At 39.6% G+C, this 19188-nt stretch overlaps 3 protein-coding genes across 3 annotated transcripts; 2 read left to right on the top strand and 1 right to left on the bottom strand.

The window, feature by feature from the left end:
* The first annotated feature begins 394 nt into the window (after positions 1-394).
* On the top strand, positions 395-5966 carry snrpd1 (small nuclear ribonucleoprotein D1 polypeptide). Its single transcript, XM_034893047.1, has 4 exons — positions 395-580; positions 1249-1325; positions 1687-1878; positions 5745-5966. Exons 1-4 carry the CDS (start codon positions 567-569, stop codon positions 5819-5821), a joined length of 360 nt encoding a protein of 119 aa, XP_034748938.1. The 5' UTR covers positions 395-566; the 3' UTR covers positions 5822-5966.
* Positions 5967-6500: 534 nt separating this feature from the next.
* On the top strand, positions 6501-8917 carry ggcta (gamma-glutamylcyclotransferase a). The gene is made up of 4 exons (XM_034893046.1): positions 6501-6791; positions 7791-7936; positions 8024-8156; positions 8298-8917. The coding sequence occupies exons 1-4, from the start codon at positions 6678-6680 to the stop codon at positions 8418-8420; spliced, it is 516 nt and encodes a 171-aa protein (XP_034748937.1). The 5' UTR covers positions 6501-6677; the 3' UTR covers positions 8421-8917.
* Positions 8918-9086: 169 nt separating this feature from the next.
* Positions 9087-16712, bottom strand: adnp2b (ADNP homeobox 2b). Its single transcript, XM_034893043.1, has 4 exons — positions 16398-16712; positions 15721-15842; positions 12984-13085; positions 9087-12778 (listed from the first exon to the last, which is right to left on the bottom strand). The coding sequence occupies exons 2-4, from the start codon at positions 15826-15828 to the stop codon at positions 10076-10078; spliced, it is 2913 nt and encodes a 970-aa protein (XP_034748934.1). The 5' UTR covers positions 15829-15842; positions 16398-16712; the 3' UTR covers positions 9087-10075.
* Positions 16713-19188: the final 2476 nt, after the last annotated feature.

Genomic DNA, 19188 nt, shown 5'->3' with positions numbered 1-19188 from the left:
TCTAGACCTACTCTATCTGTAAAGTGTCTTGAGATAACTTGAATTGAATCATTCTCACACTGTCTAAAATGCCTTTGTAAGCAAAATGTATCACATCAATAACAACAATGTTGTTAAAGTTATACTTGCTTTTTTTTTTTTTATTTGGTACCTGGTCACAAACCTGAAATTTTCTATATTTATTGTGCCGACATTTATCTAACGATACTCCCCTGTACTGTCTAATGAAGTTGTTATAAAATGTTAGTTAGTTCAGTAATTAAAGTTTAAACCGTGGACTGTTTTAAACAATGGTTTTGGCTCTGTACACGATGCTGTTCATTACTCCACCTTAGGGTGGCAATGTTGTGTATAATTTCTCTTTGCTGTCGCCCATCACAATGCTGTTCATTACTCCACCTTTGGGTGGCGATGTTGTGTATCATTTTTCTTTGCTGTCGCTCATGAAATGACGTCGTATCAGCGCGACAGAAACGTAAAACCTACAACAGCGGCCTGTGTTATCACTCGAGCGCTGTAATTTTTTGTCTTTGGTGGAGGATTTGTCTCTACACTCCGTCACCATCATGAAACTTGTCAGGTAAGTGATGGTGAAAAGTCGCTATTTATTCATTGCTGTAATGTGCGATACTAAAAACAACGCGATGCGGATGGATTGATTTAGATGGAAACGGAGAGACGGTGAAGAGGCGGGAAGTGGTGAACGAGATGAATGGAAACTGTCCGGTGTTACAATGGCCGTGCTTTTGCCTCTGAATTAATACGAGAGATACATACACATCTGATGTGTCTTAACTAATTGTTGAACTGTGGCTTTGGCTGTAAAGTCTCGTAGGTATTACAGACGCAATGTTTGCTACCTAACGGTAACTTTAACAAACACTGCTGAACGTAAGCTTAACTTAACATTAGCTACATGAATGCTAACTAGAAAGTTAACGCACAGGCCCTGTATCTTTGTCTTCAAAATTACGGTAACGCATTTAGTGGCAAAATACAAGCCACAGCCAGAGAGACATGTAGTAATTTATCATTCACTCTCAAATCAGACTTTGGAGGATTTGTTATATCTCCACCCAGAGTGGAGTGTTGGTGCTGAAAGCTAACTATACACAACCGATAAGCTAGGCATCGTTAGCTAACCTCAGACGAATCTTTGACTTCACACGATGTGTAATGGTCAAATAATGGTCGTGTAGAATTGGGAAACTATGTGTTTACACTAATCTTGTTCAATATTACTTATAGGTTTTTGATGAAACTCAGCCATGAGACGGTTACCATTGAACTAAAGAATGGCACCCAGGTCCATGGCACCATTACAGGTAAGAGCCAGCTAGTACATTATTAACTTGTGTTGGAGTTGACCCTTGTAGAAGTATACAGCAGTGAAATATTGTTCTCCAAAGTTCAGGGGGTCATCACTCAAATTTAGATTTCTTTTGTTCACAAATTGCACCCATAGGGGATACTAAACGCACTTTAGTAGTCAGTTTATTAAGCTAATGCAGGCTATTTCAACAGTCCTGCATTAAATCATACCTCCATGAAGTTTTTAATCTTTGATTTTGGAAACTGTCTCAGCCAGTTACTTCCCCTTTCAGTCTTAAATGTGAATGGATGTTGACATGTACGTTTTAATTTTCAAGTTTTTCCACCCCCAATTTCCTATCTTTTCCCATTTAGGTGTTGATGTGAGCATGAACACCCACCTGAAAGCGGTGAAAATGACTTTGAAAAACAGGGAGCCCACTCAGCTGGAATCACTGAGTATCCGTGGCAACAACATTCGCTACTTTATCCTTCCTGACAGCCTCCCACTGGACACTCTGCTGGTTGACATCGAGCCAAAGGTCAAGTCCAAGAAAAGAGAAGCAGGTATGTTGAAGCAGCAGCTGTGTATGTCTACATACATACATACATACATACATATATGTATGTATTCTTCAAATGAAAGCCGGGGCCTTTATTTACCACAAAAGGTACCCAGCTTTTATTAGAAAGAGGGCTGTATTAGAAGCAGGCGTTTATTTCTAATTACATCTGTTTGATAAGTAAAAATGTTTTTTTTTTTTTTAAACACGTTTTAAATAAAAAGCCATAGCGTTCATGTGGACAGAGGTCATTATTTTTTTGTTGTTTTTAAGACACATTTACAAAAAATATCCCCATATACAACAACTGCCAGAAGGGCGACAAAGCAATTTGGGTCCGAAATAATAAACACCACCACTGTGTCCGTTTGAACCCTGTAAATGTACCTATTTCAAATGCATGTACTACAGTACAACTGGTAGATTGCAATAAGAGCATACAGTAGTAAGTTGCTGTTTTGCAGCACACCTAAATCTGATTAACGTTGCAGACGGTAGCTAGCTTTGTTTCTAGCCCCAGGCTAACTTTTTTTGCCTCCCTCTTCCAGCTAGCTAGCTGTTCAATGCTCCTGTCGGCCCATCTTGTCAGCTCATCCTTCTGTTTTTTTTCAGTTTTGGATTTCCCTGGGTTTCAATATAGAACTTTCTTGCAGCATTTTCACCTAAGTTCTCTTCTTCATGCTTAAAAACTCTTGTTTTGTGGTTGAAAAGTCTGTCAATAGCACCAGAGGCTGTCATTCTCAGCTACCACTAAATGAGACCCCTGTTACAACCATTGTAGCTACTGCTGTCTGTCGGCTTCTGTAGTTACTGCACGCTACACTCATACACTGAGTAACACATACACTGACTGAAATACTGGTAGGACAATAATGCTTTATGTTACCGTAACCCAGAAAAACACAGCATGAAGCATTGTTGAATCTGTTAAATTAAAATTATAGAAATGTACATTACGACATACATGAATGCCCATTATATGAAAGGCACTTAGACATCTACACACTTCAGACTGCTCGCTTGTACAGTGTTTCCCTCAGGTTGAGAATTTAGATGTGATGGCTGGGTTCAGTAATAAACTAGATAAACAAAGGTTTGATGAATAGAGGAAAAGGAAGGAGACGGGAAGCTGTTAAGCAAGTGGTGCCTCAAATTGAGCAACTGGCTGCAACGTATTTTCAAGAAAAATACTCACTGTACGGCAACAGCGGTAAGCAAGTGCTTGCTAGTCATTAGATGATAGTCACAAAGCTTCATTCCGTGCACTCTGTCATACAAGTGTGTTACCGTACAAGTACGTTGTGATCAAAAACAAATGTGCGTACGTTCATAGCGCAACACGATTTGTCATTAACAATTGCAACTGTATAACATATATCTAATGCTCAAACTGCCTTGACAAAGCTGTCTGTTGGGAATCAGCATGGTCGTTATTTAAACATGACGGCCTTGGCCCAGAGTTTAGACGTGTGTGTGCGTGTGTGTGTGTGTGTGTGTGTAAAAAAGGAGAGGGGGGAGAAGGTCAAAGGTGTTGAAATTAAGGGATAAAAATTATTAAAAAGTTAAACATTTGATATAAAGCTTCAACAAAAGTCTTTTTCAATTTTGACAGGAAGACAACACAAGTTTTTAATGTACGTGAAGCAGCTAAGGCCAACATGGACAATATCTTAAACGTATTAATTTGCTTTTTTGACAATGACCTGCCCAAAGTAAAGCATCTAGAAAGTTTATTTATTTTTTACAATGATTCAATGTAGGATTATATTATTGCAATATGAAAATCTACCTTCACTCTTAATTTCATATATGGTTGGAAGAAGTACAAATGTATCCCCAAAAAATTACTATTAAAAATTACTAAATATTGTGTTATGTAAAGATTGCATCTACCTGGGCAGCTACAGTGGGGCTCAAAAGTTTGGGCACACCAGGTAAAAAATTGTATTGATGTGTATAAAGAAGCCAAGAAAAGATTGAAAAAATCTCCAAAAGGCATCAAATGACAGATTAGATGTTCGTATAATATGTCAAAAAAAGTTTGATTTTATTTCCATCATTTACACTTCAAAAGTAACAAACGGACAAAACGGCGTCTGCAACAGTTTGGACACCCTGCAGAGTTTCTAGCATGCCCTGCCCCCCTTTGGAAAGCTGAGACCTGGTAGTTTCATGGATTGTTCTCAATCATTGTCTGGAAAGACCAGATTATATCAATCTTAAGGTTTTAACTGTCCAGACTCATCTGACCTTGGCCCAACAATCCGCACAATGGGTTCTTCAAAGCAGTGCAGAAAACTGAAAATAGTTGACGCTCACAAAGCAGGAGAAGGCTATAAGAAGATGGCAAATGTTTTCAGGTGCCAATATCCTCTGTTTGGAATGTAATTAAGAAATGGCCGTCATCAGGAACAGTGGAAGTTAAAGCCACATCTGGAAGACCAAGAAAAATATCAGACCGACAGCTTGCAGGATTGTGAGAAAACTAAGTCAAAACCCACGTTTGACTACAAGATCCATCCAGAAAGACCTGGCAGACAGTGTAGTTGTGATACACCATTCCACTATAAAGAGTTACTTGTACAAATATGGTCTTCATGGAAGAGTCATCAGAAGAAAACCTCTTTTACGTCCCCACCACAAAAATCAGCGTTTGAAATTTGCAAATGAACATATTGACATGCCTGATGCATTGTGGAAGCAAGTTCTGTGGTCCAATAAGGTTAAAATATAACTTTTTGGCCGGAATGAGCAAAGCCACGTTTGGATGAAAATCTCTGTCCAACTGTTACGCATAGGGGCATCAATCAGGTTTTGCCATGGCCTTCACAATCTCCTGACCTCAACATAATTGAAAATCTATGGATAGACCTTAAAAGATCGGTGCGGATGAGATAGCCGAGAAATCTCATAGAACTGGAAGACTTGGAAGGAAGAATGTGCGAAGATATCTCAAACAAGAACTGAAAGACTCTTGGCTGGCTACAAGAAGCGTTTCTAAGATGTGATACTTGCCAAAGGGGGCAAAAGGTATTAACTCTGCAGGGTGCCCCAACCTTTGCAGAAGCCAATTTTTTGTTTTATTTTGAAAGTGTAAATGATGGAAATAAAAATCTAACTTTTCTTTTCTTAATTCCAATCAAACAAATATTCGGCTCCAGCCCTATAGTCCTTATAGACTAACATCTCAGCAGTGGTGAAAGTAAAAGGTGCTGCCTCGTGACAGTAGAGAAACGTAAACACTTAACTTTGTTGTGCTGGGCTACCAATGAGAGGATTCAAACCCACATACTGTTGGTTATACCCAAAATTGGGGAGGACACACTTAATTTGAACTTAATCTGTTTAAACAGTAGTGCATGTACTTTGTGCTCGCATGTTGTGGGTGGTCCACTGTAATCAGACTGCAAATTATAAACATTTTGGCTGTCATCAAATTTATTATAATATAGTATAATTATTTTATACTGCAACACTTTGTTGGCTGTCATTAATCATAACAATGTGTACACAAGTTATTTGTCCTGTTTATAGTGTCAGTGTCTCCCTTGTGAAAGTGGCAATTAAGGTGGCTGTGTTTAAATTCTCTCTGCAGGACAAATTCTCCATAGTCTGTCCTTTTTTTCCTTTTTTTATTTTTATTTTTTTTAGAACCAACCCACTGGTTTTTGTTGCTTGTCTCTTGCAAAGTCCTTATCTTCATACCTTGCAGGGACTGTTTATACATTTGGAAACTGAGAAGTGAGTTAAAAATTCACAAGTGGGTTTAGCTGGTTTAAATGTTGAGTGGCCCACATTACTATACTGTGACACCCAATATTCCCAGTCATGTTTGACATGTTTCTGACTAACTTTTCTGTGTCTTCTCAGTGGCTGGACGGGGACGAGGCAGGGGACGAGGGCGTGGCAGAGGAAGGGGACGAGGTCGGGGTGGCCCAAGGAGATGATTACCAGGTCGTACATTTGCAGGCCACCACCCAACTGTTTGTACAGGACTTTTTTCTTTGCTCAGAGGAAACGTTTTGTGAATTTCCATGTTTTCAGTTTTGTTTTTTCATTATTTTGTACATTAAAATGGATAGAGGTAAAGAGAATCAATGTGGCTCTGTGTATTATTGCACCATTAGTAAGAGTGTTTGTTTTGGTCAGTAAATGTTTTCATTACATGGCTGAATAAAAAAATATTTTCACAGAAATGTTTATTCCCAAAGATCTTGTTAGAATATAAACAAAATAAAGTATTGCTCATTTAAAAAAAGACCATTCATTTAGTCAAATAGTGCATAGTGGCTCTCAGAAAATGAATGGTCAGAACACAACTGGTATCAGAATGTGAGTGTGGTCAAAGTTAATCTGCTTGATAATGCATACGCAGTATGTAAATTAATGTGTAGTTAGTTTCCATGTGGGGCTTGAAACTTGCAGTTTGGTAAATGTCTTCAAAGGGAAAATATATTTATTATATAAAAATAAACCCTGCACAGGTAACATTTAAAATGATTTTTAATTTAGTTATAAAAGCGGTTAGTTTATTGTTGGGGGAGGGGGGGATTCAAAGGCTAACATCAGACGTAATCATATATCAACAACACGGAACAGGTATAAGAACATTGGCCTATGTGTTTTAAACTAACGTCAAGCGTTACTACAGCCGGGTCATTATTGCCTCGACGGCGGCAAAACGAAGTCGCCTCATACTAGCAACCATTTGGATGCCGGCTTTAGCTTGCCAAATAGATTTTAGCTGTGGTGGTCTGTCCAGTCTGTCCGTCTCGTCCGGCGGGAAACCACCGACATCAAAATATGTCCGTTGCCTACGGTCGCTTCATGTATTTCGCCTTTGGAAGTAACTTGTTAAAGGAAAGACTGCAACTAGCAAATCCCTCTGCAATATTTTGCACTACCGGCAGACTAAAGGTAAAGTTAACATAAGTTTGTAGAATAGCTTTTTATTTATTTTGTCACTATTACAAAAATGGCGTTCGTGTCATGTGGGAATTACGATACACCCAAGAAGTGACGAGGTGATGTGTATTTTCTATCCTGACATACAGTTAATGTGACACATAGTTTATAGCATTGAAATGTTGATTAGCCTAACGCTACACTTATTTGTCCGGCGGTCTGAACCCTTTCAAGTCAGGATCCAGTCCTTGACATGAACGCAGCGTTGCCTTTCTTGTGAATGTACCATGGTCTCACAAAACGGCAGTGGGAAGGGACATACCGGTATTATGCTGTTTTAGTCAATGGTTTTAGCTAGCTACGCTAGCTAGTTGTAACCATTGTTGGTACGCTAGACCCGTTACTCCATTGCAGGCTATATTGTCACATTTTGGTCGCGAAGTGCCCGTTTAACTCGGGACATTTCACTTATTTTTCTTTTCTTTTTTACCGGGTAATAGCTTAACGAACGTTACCGTTTTAGGGCGCAACGGCAGATAACCGCATCAATTATGGGCAACATAGCGCCTCTCCTTGGTAAAGTGACCTGCTAATGTACTTTACAATGTCCCAATATAGAAAACTAACTTGTGACTCGACGACCTGTTCCTCTCCTGTTATAATCATCCCCTCCATTGTTAGGGTTTGGTTCAGGTAGAGGGTAACACGTTGACGGAGAACAGTCTTCTGACACAACTCGTCGTTCATTATGTTCACATATTGGCCCACCTAAATGATTACTAGGCTAGTTTTAGCACCAGCTGTATCAACAGGGACCGAGTGTACTACGCTTGGATGACTAACAGCAAACAGGCTCACTGGGGACACTGCTGAAAACACAAACAGAACCCCTCTTTACATCACAGTAGAATAAAAGTCATTTTGTTTAAAATACAAAACCACTCACTGCTGTTCACAACCTTTTGTCCTTTACCTCATACCCCGTTTGTTTGTGTGTTTTGTTGTGTGCAGGATTATGAGTTGAACTTTGGCCTGTGGGAGAAACATGTGGACAACAGTTGGCATGGTGGAGTGGCCACCATTAAGTCCTGTCCAGGGGCAGAAGTGTGGGGGGTAATCTGGACTTTGAGCAACGAAAACCTCCAGAGCCTAGACAAGTGAGACACACAAACACACAGCTGTCTTCCTTTTCATGTTTATCACTCTAACCAACCACTGCGTGGTTCGTCTCGTTGTGTCCTCAGCCAGGAAGGGGTGAGTCTGGGAAGGTACTCTCCACTGGACGTTTCAGTGGAGACTGAAAATGGACTCATGCTCTGCAGGTCTTATCAGATCAATAATTTCCACGCCTGCCTTCCATCTCCTCAGTACAAACAGGTGTGTGCATGTAAACACAAAAAGGTCCAAAAACAACATACTTGACTTGACACACTTGAAAAAAAAGCCTATACAATGCAATCGATGACCTTTTAACTTAGTTGAATATGTTTGTGATTACATTTCTTTGTTTTCTATAAGGTGGTGTGTCTGGGCGCAGAGCAGAATGGACTTCCGGGGGATTACCTGAAGAGGCTGAAGGCGATTCAAACCAACAACTACGCTGGCCCTACAATCCTTGATCAAATCCAAACGGTCAAGTAGATTGAAAGTTCACATTCTTTACTCTTTGAAAACATCAGTTGACAAAAAACCTCACCACAAGGTCATTTAGTAGCTGTTCTGAGAACATATAACAAAATACAGAGTAGCTATTAACCTCATTGACTTTTCAGAAGTTTCAGGAGCATTCAACTGCATTTTATTCTCCATCACAACCACAATCATGTAAGTAATAGTTGTATGATAATTAAATGATAAAAAATGGAAATATGAAATGATGATGAAGACAGATCTGGTTTCTTCTTTCTAAAGTCAAAACAAAATCTGCAACACACTGAGGCCAGAAGTTTGTAATGCATGGACATAATGAGACTTTTCTTCCAGCTGTGCCAAACACATACCTTATCTTTTATTTTGAGCTGCCGTCAAATAATTTATGTATTTTGAAGCCTTCACAATTGAAGACTCAAAATGTATGCGACAGGCATATCTTTCCATTTTATCAGTTTTCAGGGAAATAATAAACACTGGTGAAACACCTCAAGACTTTATTTTGCTCAGGCTTTGTTTTGACTTTAAACAATATGTTTAATTTTTATTATGTTCCTGGTCCTTCAGTTAGAGGTGAAACTAAAACAAAACCTTGGGGTGCTTTAACACAGCTAGATTTCAAATGAAAGGTTTAGTTTCAATGACTGAATCATTTACGTAAAAGGAAACCACTTTATTTGTTACAACACAGTGGCATTGGACAGAATGATAATTTGTAGGCCTACTTTTCCCAACATCCACTAGGAATTATAAAATATGTTTAAGTACAAAAAAAAACAGCTATTAGGAGAAAATAATATATGAACACCCAATAACTTGTAATCTAGGTCAATTTCCCAAAGCAAATATGTAGACTTTACAATGGCACAAATCCTAATTTCATTTGACAAAACAAAAGGTTCATGCAAGCAACATGGTCAAAGATGTATAGTAACCAAGAAGGCATTAACCTGAAAACATTTGTACATTCTTAAGAATTTGGCTACAAAACTGCAAGATGAACATTTACCTTCTACAGGAGTTGGTCAGCAGACGCATTCTCCTAAATCAGTTTAAATGTAGAGGGGGGGGGGGGGGGGGGGGGGAGTGGTGTTCATCTAAAAGTGAAAAATAAAACTGCACTAACAGGTCCAAATATGCTGGGGGGGGGGGGGTATACAAAGAAAAGCATAATATAATGTTAAACCAAGTCTTTGTTGAAATGTGCACTTAAGTCTTGATATTAGCAGACTAGCATGATGTAGGAATCACAATTTTGTACAAATAGGCTTAAATAAAGGGTGCAAGAAAAGCTGCTTCCATGGGCAAATCAGTGCTCGAGTTGAAGTCAGTAGCCATTGTTGAATGAAAGATTGTAACCAGCTAAATACTGTTGCCACTCAACAGTCTGACACCATTATATCTGGCAGACAATGCATTTATATCTTAATTTTGTTCTCTGCGTTCATGTGAAAATTGAGATATGGACCACTAACAATTTATTAAAGTCAAACAAAACATTTTTCATGTGGTCTACATCAAGAGACTGAACACAGACGTAACTGCATGATGAACTTTTCTGGTACCTGTCAACGCAAAAGGCCATCATTAAAGTGTCTGGGTTTTAAATTAGGGACATCTGTATTTGTTGCATTTTCACACACTTATTAACTCAAATTCATCTGCTCCACCTGTTCCCCATCCGTAACTTTCTCATTTACACTTTCATCCATTGGTTCTGGTCCACCCTCACTGTTTTCCATCTGCTCCGTTGAATCAGCAGGCGGCTGCTCTGTGGTGTCAGCCGGCTTCTGTTCGGGGATCAGGAGATTGTGCTTGACCTTGTTCAGTTCTGTCATGTTGAAGCCGAGGAAAATGGCAGCCGTGTTCCTACTGAGGCTCTTCATGCACTTGCTGCGCTTCTTGCTGAAGTGGGCAGCCAACTCTGGTTTTGTCAGGGACAGCCTCTTGCACAGCTCTTCGGTCTCGGCTTTGGTGGCATAGGGGTTCAGGTTGAAGTATTTCGATATAAAGTCTCTGCGTTGATCGCCGTAGCGGCGCTCGTTGGGGTTGGGTTCCAACAACAGCTTCACCGTGGGATCGATCTGAATCACAGGCTCTGGCGGGGGCAGTAACTTCTCATTCTCTCGCTTCTTGCGTATAGCTGCCTTTTTTTCTCGCTCTAGTTGGTTGGTCATCATGACCTCCCTCCATGCATCCTCCAGCCTCTTCTGAGACTGCAGCTCTGCTACGTTCTCTGGACGCACTGTAGCGGGTGCAGCTGGAATCAGACGCGCTGGAGCTATAGTTGGTTTCATAGTCGGCGGTTGTGGCATTTGGAGAAAATAGAGCTGCTTCTGAGCTGGTTTTGGTGGCTGCGGTGGTGCTCCTGTAGTTGTGGGTGGCGGTTGTTTTGGTGAACACCGGCATCGCTGAATGTGGAGCATCACCGCCTGCTGGGTGACCTTTCCTGTGTACACACCATTGCAGTATATGCACTTGAAAGCCTCTGTCTTGAGGATAGCATGAATGGTGGGTGCTACTAAGTGTTTTTGCTTCAGGTGCTGAAGGTGTTTGGATTCATTGTCAAACTTTTCATCACAGAATGGACAATAGGCACTGTTGATTTTCACAGGTGCTGTGCAGATCTCTGGCTGGCTGCTGGGCTGCAGCTTGAAGAAGATCAGGTCGAGGGAACTCGTGACCAGGGCTAGATTGACTTCGGTGTCTCCTAAGACCTCTTTTGGTGCGGTGGTGTGGACGTCAAAGTAAGGGAACAGGATTCCTCCGATACCTTTAGAGTAGACCCTGTACTTCTGCCTCAGAAAATCACAGTATGTCTTGCTTGTGGGATTGTGCTGCTTCACGTGCTCAGCAAGCTGTTTGATTGAGAAGAACAACGCTGAGCAATACAAGCAATTCAGGCCATGTAGCAGGTGTTGGAAGACGCTTTTTTCTGATAGAAGAATTTTGCACGTTAGACATTTGACAGTTTTGTCTGGCATTTTCTTCAAGAATGCAGCTCGTGCCGCCACACTTTCTGACTTGGATGTGGTGGATTTTGCCTGGTGAGCAACCTCTGTATGCATGTCAAAGACATTGGAAGGGAAAAGTTCATTGCAGAGGGGACAGGTAATCCACTTCTTAGTTGGTGGTGTGGAGTTCCTGGTTTGCTCAACAGTATTGAGATAGGTACCAGTGCTCTTAGAGACAGGCACTGCTAATTGTAGTGGCGCAAAAGTGTATGTAGGCATGCCGTTTATCTTGTTGCCAGTTGGAATCAGGTGACTCAACAAGGACTGTGACGTCAGCATGGTACCTTGAAGGGAGATTTGGTTTGTTGGTGCATTTTGTGCGACCACAGCAGGCTTAGATACAGCTCTCGTTCCAGCTGCAATGTTCGCCTGCAGTCCTGACGGGAGAAGAATTTGCTGCACTTGTGGAGGCTGTTGTAGTTGAGCAGAAGCAGGAGTTATAGCCATAGGTGCCGGTTTCAAGGACACGTTAGAAACCATGGGAAGCTGGACCATAGATGGTCCTTGGGGCAAAGCACTTCGGATGGCTATTGTGGCACCAGGCTGGAGCAAACCTTTAGCTTCCGCACTAGCTAGCTTTACTAGTGCAGACGCTTGAGGGGGCAGAAAAGTTTGGTTGGTTCTGGGGGCACAGATCACAGTCGTACTGTTTGGACTTCCTTGTATTTTCTGTAATGCCATCACAGTCTCAGTAGGTTGGTCATTGCTTGGTAAAGCCAAGGACTTACTGTTCAACATTTGAGGTTGTTGTGGTTTAGGAGCAATGTTTGGAAATGTCATAAACATGCCATTACCATTAGGTGTTGCTTTAATGGTGTAGTTTTTGTTCTCATAAATCATACTTTGCACTTGTGTACTGACTGAGTAGTGTGATGGCTCAACCAGCATGTGATGCAACATTTGGTCTAGGCTTCCAGCGTTCACTTTGCACACCTTACAGCAGTAGACCTTTATCGATGAAGTCCCTTGAGGGTGTAATCTGTAACCAATATACTGTTCTGCCAACCTGTCCAGGTGCTTGAGAATGATGTGCTTCTTCATCCCAAAGATAGAAGAGTTTGGAAATCCACATTTTCGACACTGATACCGCTCACTTCCACAATGCGTGGGTTGAGACCCTCCCGTCTGCCGTTGTATACAGTTTGCATGAAAGAACAGCATGTGCTTCTTGAGATACTTGGGGTTTCCAACGAAGACGCACTGAGCACAGGGTGCCAGTGCACAGAATGACTGCATATATCCATGGCAACGAGAGACGTGGCTTCTGAAGTTGTAGATGTTTGTAGAAGAGTACTTGCACAGGGAACAGCATAGAGGCCGAGACCGATAAGGCCACTGAAAAGAAAAATGAATGAGTTGAGTTAAATTTGAAATGTGCACCAAGTATTTAACATTTATACCAAGCAACACAGCCTAAGAAATATGGAATAATGAAAGAATGGAAGAAATTACATTTTAATCCCCCAGAAATGTATAGGTTTACTTACAGATCAGTAAAATTTAGAATTTTTTAACAAATTATCAAATGTGTCATATTCACCCTTTTCTTTAGTCTTTTGTATCCGTATGTAATATCATCCCACTCAGTTTCCTGAAAGGCCTCTTCTTCATCTGAGTTCTTCTCAGAGTTTTCGTTGAGTTCCTACACAGTAAAAAACAAACAAATCTTAAGCATAAGTTTCACAATGTAAAAAAATGTATGTATTAGAAGACATACATTCAACGTTGTTCAAGTAAATAAGGCCATTTGGCAGCAAGCCATCACACAGTATGAATTTATTATATACAGAATTTGCAAATTTTCCCTTAGTGCAGAATTAGGGACAGTCACACATATGCAAACGCAGGAGTGTGACGATCGCCTGTTGGGGACATATTCATGCCGAGTCATAAACGGTCAAAGTTTGAAGGCGCCAGGATAGCTCAGTTATTAGAGCAGGTGTCCATCTACAGTTGTGTTCAAAATAATAAGTAGTCCAACATCACTAACCGAATTAACCTATAAATCATTTTTGGTTTAACAAATTTAAAAAAAGTTTACCAGGTTGAACTATGCAAATTTTATTCTTCGCTCACACAAGTGAACCGGAGCCAGATAATTGCCAATGTTGATTTCATGCATGTGACCATGGCTTTATTAGTCTGATTACAGCTGTGGTGGGGTGTTCCTGTAGAGCCTCCCTCTGTGATTGGTTTGGAGAGCTCAAGAACGTGCAGTGACTATGATTGACTTGTGGGGTACAAGAATAACCACGTTTTCTTCTGCCACTCTGCATCCTATTTTTGGCCATTTAATGGCCATTTTTCCATCGTATCAACTTTTCTGCAGATGTATTTTTGTGCAAAAGATACATTTAAATATATTTTGATCTTATCTTACACATACTGTAATCCCAAACAAATTTGTATTTGGGTCAAAAAATATCTAGAAATATTGGTGCCTTTCTTAAAAATGTGTAAATAGAAAAACGTCAGAAATTGTTAATTTGCACTGTACAACTATGTTTAATGTTTATACATGACAGAAGTTTATTTAATATTTATAGTTCAATTAGAAAACTTGACTGGTGGGGAACATACTTTACCTTTTTTCATATCTTGAATTATTTTACCATCCATTGGAACTCATAAGATACATGGGGCAAACTAACAATTGCTTAGTGTTATATTAACATAACTTGTACCAAGTAGATTTTAACAAAGCTTGCTAGCTAATGTTATTGAGGCGTCTGCAAGTGCCTTATTGCTTTTGTTGTGTTCAAATTAAAAGGCATTTGCTTCAGGAATTATTTCATCATGTTTTGTTTTTGCAATTAAAGGGAACATGAAAGCCGCAGGAATAAAGGTTTGGGTTTTTTACCTGTCCAAGCCAAGACAATTGGGTGATGCAATGAATGAGCGTTAGCGTGTTGGTTGGCGTTCCGTTCACTACAGCAGTGGAGCAACGGCAACACGCCTTTCTTGTCTTATACACAACTTTCTCTTCGTTGCGGTTATAAGCTGACGGGAACACGCAGGCAGAACTTCCAGCTCTGCCGTTTCATTTGTGCTTGGGCAACTGACTTGCACGGCAATCTGCTTGTTGTGCTATTCTCAGTACATGATAATAACAGCATATGGCTAAATAAGTGCCTGGGAGGAAATCACGCGTCTGAACTTTGGTTCCACGTTACTTGCATTAATCTACATGCAAAATACAAAATGCACAATCGGCAACTAGAAAGCATTATTGCCAGTCTCCCAATGCAGTTTAAGCAAAGTTTACTGAATATCGGCCAATAACAATCGTTGGCCAATCAATAGCGGCATGCCTAGCATCAAGAGTTGTTGAAATGCTTGCTAGAAGCAGGCTGGCTAGCTTTGTTAAGATTGAGTTGGTTCCAGTTACATATGTTAATGTACCACTATGCAATAGAGCTCAACAGTCCGGCTCACACTCTGAGAGACCTTGTGTTCCAGAAGTAAATTTCCCATTCAAAAAGGCACAAGACTGTGTACATATTTTCATTATTGAGCGAAGGAACTACTCATCCCATAAACCACTGTTCACTACTAAATAAAGGAAGCTAAGGTTCGTTTAGCTAACAGCTAATGCGGCTAAGTGCTAGCTGAAACAGCACGTATTAACTTTAAAAGACTCTCAAAATAAACCCTAAAAATAGTCATGTGGTAGCTGGTGTTAAGTCTATCATCGACTGTTACAATTTAAAGGCTTACATTCCAATCGCCAATGGAGAAATCGCATTGTATTTTTACTTCCAGAACCTGCTGTGGGCGGGACTGTTGAGCTCTATTTGTAAGTTTGCCCAACTTGTTTTATCAAAGTCACGAATATTGGTAAATTGATTGAAGAATTTGACAAAACGTAAGTTGAATTGTACTTGGAACTGAATGTGTAGCCACTGATTTGACTGATACAAACAGGACAAAAATAGCGGTCAGTAAAATTAATGGGCAAAACAAAAAAGGTCAGTAGATACAGGGCGTTTCTAGTCTGCGTCAACCAATGAGCATCATGTGGCTGCAATCAGATACGTCAGTATTAAAAGATTCACTGATTAACTTTTGGACCGAAACACTGATAATAAAAAAAAAAACTAACACAACTATAATTACCATTGTGTTTGTAACTGCTTAAAGTTATTATAAAAAGAAAAGAAATATATACATTTTATGCCCACCTATCTTATATTAAGTGTTATACTTACCGGTACTAGCTTTCAATCAGACCCAAATATTAAAAGGTATATTTCATTATTTTCCAAGATAAAACATACCTTCAACAGGTTTTGGCAATCTTCCAGGCCGATCTCACCCAGGATGTTTTTCACAGCCTTGCGACCCTTTCGGATCTTGTCAATATTTCCAACTGGATACTGATACATTATTTCTCACAAGCCTTATAGAGGAAAACAAGCTTTAATGTTATGGAGCAAAACAAAAAAAATACTAAAAGCTACTTTATAACGTCATACTCCTATCAACATAAAACAATATAACGTCAACGTTACTGTAGTAATAGTTGAGATGCAAAATAGTAAGTGCAGCATAAAGATAACATCCATGTTAAGTATACTTAACATACTTTGGTTTAAAAATAAAAACATGACTGCACAGATATTGTCTGCATTAGCAGTGTGGTATCCAAATAACATAACACAGTTAAGTTACTTTTTTAACAGCTATTTCCACACTTAACGATAAGCATATAACACTATATGATTAGGAACCATTCATTGATAGGTGAGATAACTTATTTTAGCGAGTTAAAATGTTTGATTTAGATCACCTAACGTTACAAACTAAAACCTTGCCGTCTGTGCTAACACTGCTCAGTGTATGCTTGCCACACTGGAGACATTAAAAAGACCCTGATAGGACGCTGACAGCAATAAGCCGGCCACGCCGCTTCTTCCTACTTGAGGATGCCCACAGCCTCCTCGCAGATATTTACCTCGTATAATTTTCGGTGAATGTTAACGTTGACGTTAGTTGTCGCTGTGCCACCTCCGACAGGGTTAACGTTTTCCACTTCCACCGGCCGTCAACTGTGTGTCGGCGAGCTGCGTCAGCGCTGCATATAGATACTCATCCGAGCAGCATCCTCTGTCTATATACCGCTGTATGAAGAATATAGTTAAATATGAATGACGATGTTTGCAAACCACCTCCAAAGATAATTTATTTTTGGCCCCGCTTTTGTCCCTTTCTTCCCCTTAATAAGGAAAAAATGGCGCACAAGTTGAGGATCTGACGTAGCAATCCTCATTTGCATACTGCACAAACTGACCAATAGGAGCCTTCTCAGCGTGTAAACTAAATAACTTTTTATTCTTCCACCAAAACTGTCAACCATTGTTCAAGAGTGTCCAAGTGATCCATTTGATAGTCCTATTTTTGGATTAAATGTAATAACTGACTTGTTAATTGGACTTTTGTATTCTACAACAGATAGCTAGGTCGGGGGGCGTGGCTTCTGCGACCCCCACTGGCAGTCACGTGTTACATGACTAAGGCTATCCAATGAGCTGTCGAAAAAAATGAGCTAAATGGGTGGGTCCATGTCTTATGACGTCATATCATGCTACTTTTTTTAGCCAATTACAATGAACCACCATTTTGATAGGCAAGGGAGTGAAATTGATAGGTTAGATGTGTTTTTGCTAGCCTAGCATAACGTTTTAAGACTTTTTAATGTTTAACGATTACAGAAAAACTAAATGGCTAGCTACCATCGCGTAGCAATTTATTTCAATGACGAGACCTAATTTTAGATCTTAATGGTCAGTCATACCTACTTGTAAAAGTAGATTCCCATCTTTTTTACATTAACAATCTTATGTTCGGCCACCTACCAACTTACGAACACTCTTGCGAGAGATGAGCAAAATCCGATCCAAGACCGAATTACGGCCTACAAAATAAACTTTACCAACAAATGTCTGATTGTTTGGATAGAAATCGGAAATTCGTCAAAGCAACAATTCGACGTTACTCCTGGTGTCTTGGGCTCATGACAATTTACTGCATAATCAATTCTTACGTTTTAACAAAATACATTCTAGTAGCTACTTCACAGTACCAATAGCCCAGTTGTTAATACAGTCTTTTATCCCCACCAATACATGCTGCAATTGGCAGTTACAATTCCCCCACTTGTCCAATCCCGAACTTGACCACTGGAAATACATTTTCAAAGTTGTGTTGCATGAAGCAGTTTAGTGAAAAATAATGTAACGACCTAATTTAAAAGTTGACTAACAAGATCACATCTAGCATTTTTTCCTCTGGTCAGGCATTGCAAACCAGGATATTTTAATTTACTGGGGATACAGAAAAACATGAAGTAAAGTGCAAACAATTATAAGGTAAGACTTCTGAAAGACAACTAAATTAGATGAAATCATCTCTAAACCCAAAGTAGAGAAGAAATGGATAAGAGATTATCTCATGTCAAACAAATACAAGGTTATTCCACCAATCAGAATCAACCACTTAAGTATTCATTCATCCATCTTGCTCGAAGTGAACAAGCTGTAAACTAAGTTGTCCTCAAGTCATTTTAAATCTATCATCTCCTGTAATTTGTATTTTGCTCTGCTTGGCAGACTAGTAAATTGTCTGCTATTTTATTATTGCCACCACCATCAAACACCATTATCATTTCTTCTTTATACACTCTGTAAAACACTTTCTGACCATGGTGACATGAAGCGAGTATGTGTACAGAGTGGACAGTTTACATGCTGCAGTGCATGAAGCCAGTATGTCAGTATGATGCCAGTATGTGCTCGCTGCATGTCACAATGGTCAAAAAGTTTTATTTTATTTTGAAGCAGAGGAAATTAATGGCTTCACATTAGACGTGTGTTCATTAATCTGTCCTTAATACTTTAATAATGTTAAGGCTCCAAGTGAGCAATGGCTAAAGCTACCTACTACAGTAAATAATAGCTGTACATTGTGCTTATGAACAATCAACAAGGATCTTATTGGAAGTTTTGTAAGCAAGTGAGAGCAGCTGAATGTCTTCTTCAGGGATAGACATGGCAGGTAAGAAAATATACATGCAGTAATGGAAAAAGACTAACATTTCCCCTGTCCTCTCTAGCTAGCAGGTCACCCGGACAACCTGATCTGAATTTCCACCTCTGTTTTTTATAATATATTATATATTTTATATATATATTTTTTAAACAGATACTCTAGTGTACAGTGCCAAGAGGACACATTGTAGATGCTGAGCTCTTTAGACTGTAGTTGAAGTGGCATTTATTGTTTTTGTCATCAAAGCACATGCCGGTTTTCTTCACAACAAACACAGCAGCAGCCCATTTTGATGATTAAATGCTCTTTTCTGGTTTAAGATGACACTGTAGTGCTCTGCTATCTTGTAATATACATCTAAACTAATTAACAGATCCAATTGTCTTAGGAAAATACAGACCATCATAAAAACACATTTAAATACCGTGCTAGTGTACTATTAGGATGAATAAGCCGCAAGGGAGATCACATTCCAAACAAAAAAAACAGCCTAAGCAGCCCTAAATCTGGATTAGATTGTTTCTAGGAAATTCAACTGTGTAATTACAACACACCCGACCCATAACAGATCAGAAACATTTGGTTTGGAACTAGTTTGTCAAACAGTGAAGATTTTAACCAGAATGTGATATTGTTTACAGTGACTATAACTGTTCCACCTCTGACACCAAAGATCACACACACACACACACGATAGA

Source organism: Etheostoma cragini, chromosome 14 (genome assembly GCF_013103735.1).
Source record: "Etheostoma cragini isolate CJK2018 chromosome 14, CSU_Ecrag_1.0, whole genome shotgun sequence".
In the NCBI taxonomy this organism is placed as follows: domain Eukaryota; kingdom Metazoa; phylum Chordata; class Actinopteri; order Perciformes; family Percidae; genus Etheostoma; species Etheostoma cragini.
Note: the sequence above shows the minus strand (reverse complement) of the source record. Positions and strands in the feature narration are given on the sequence as shown.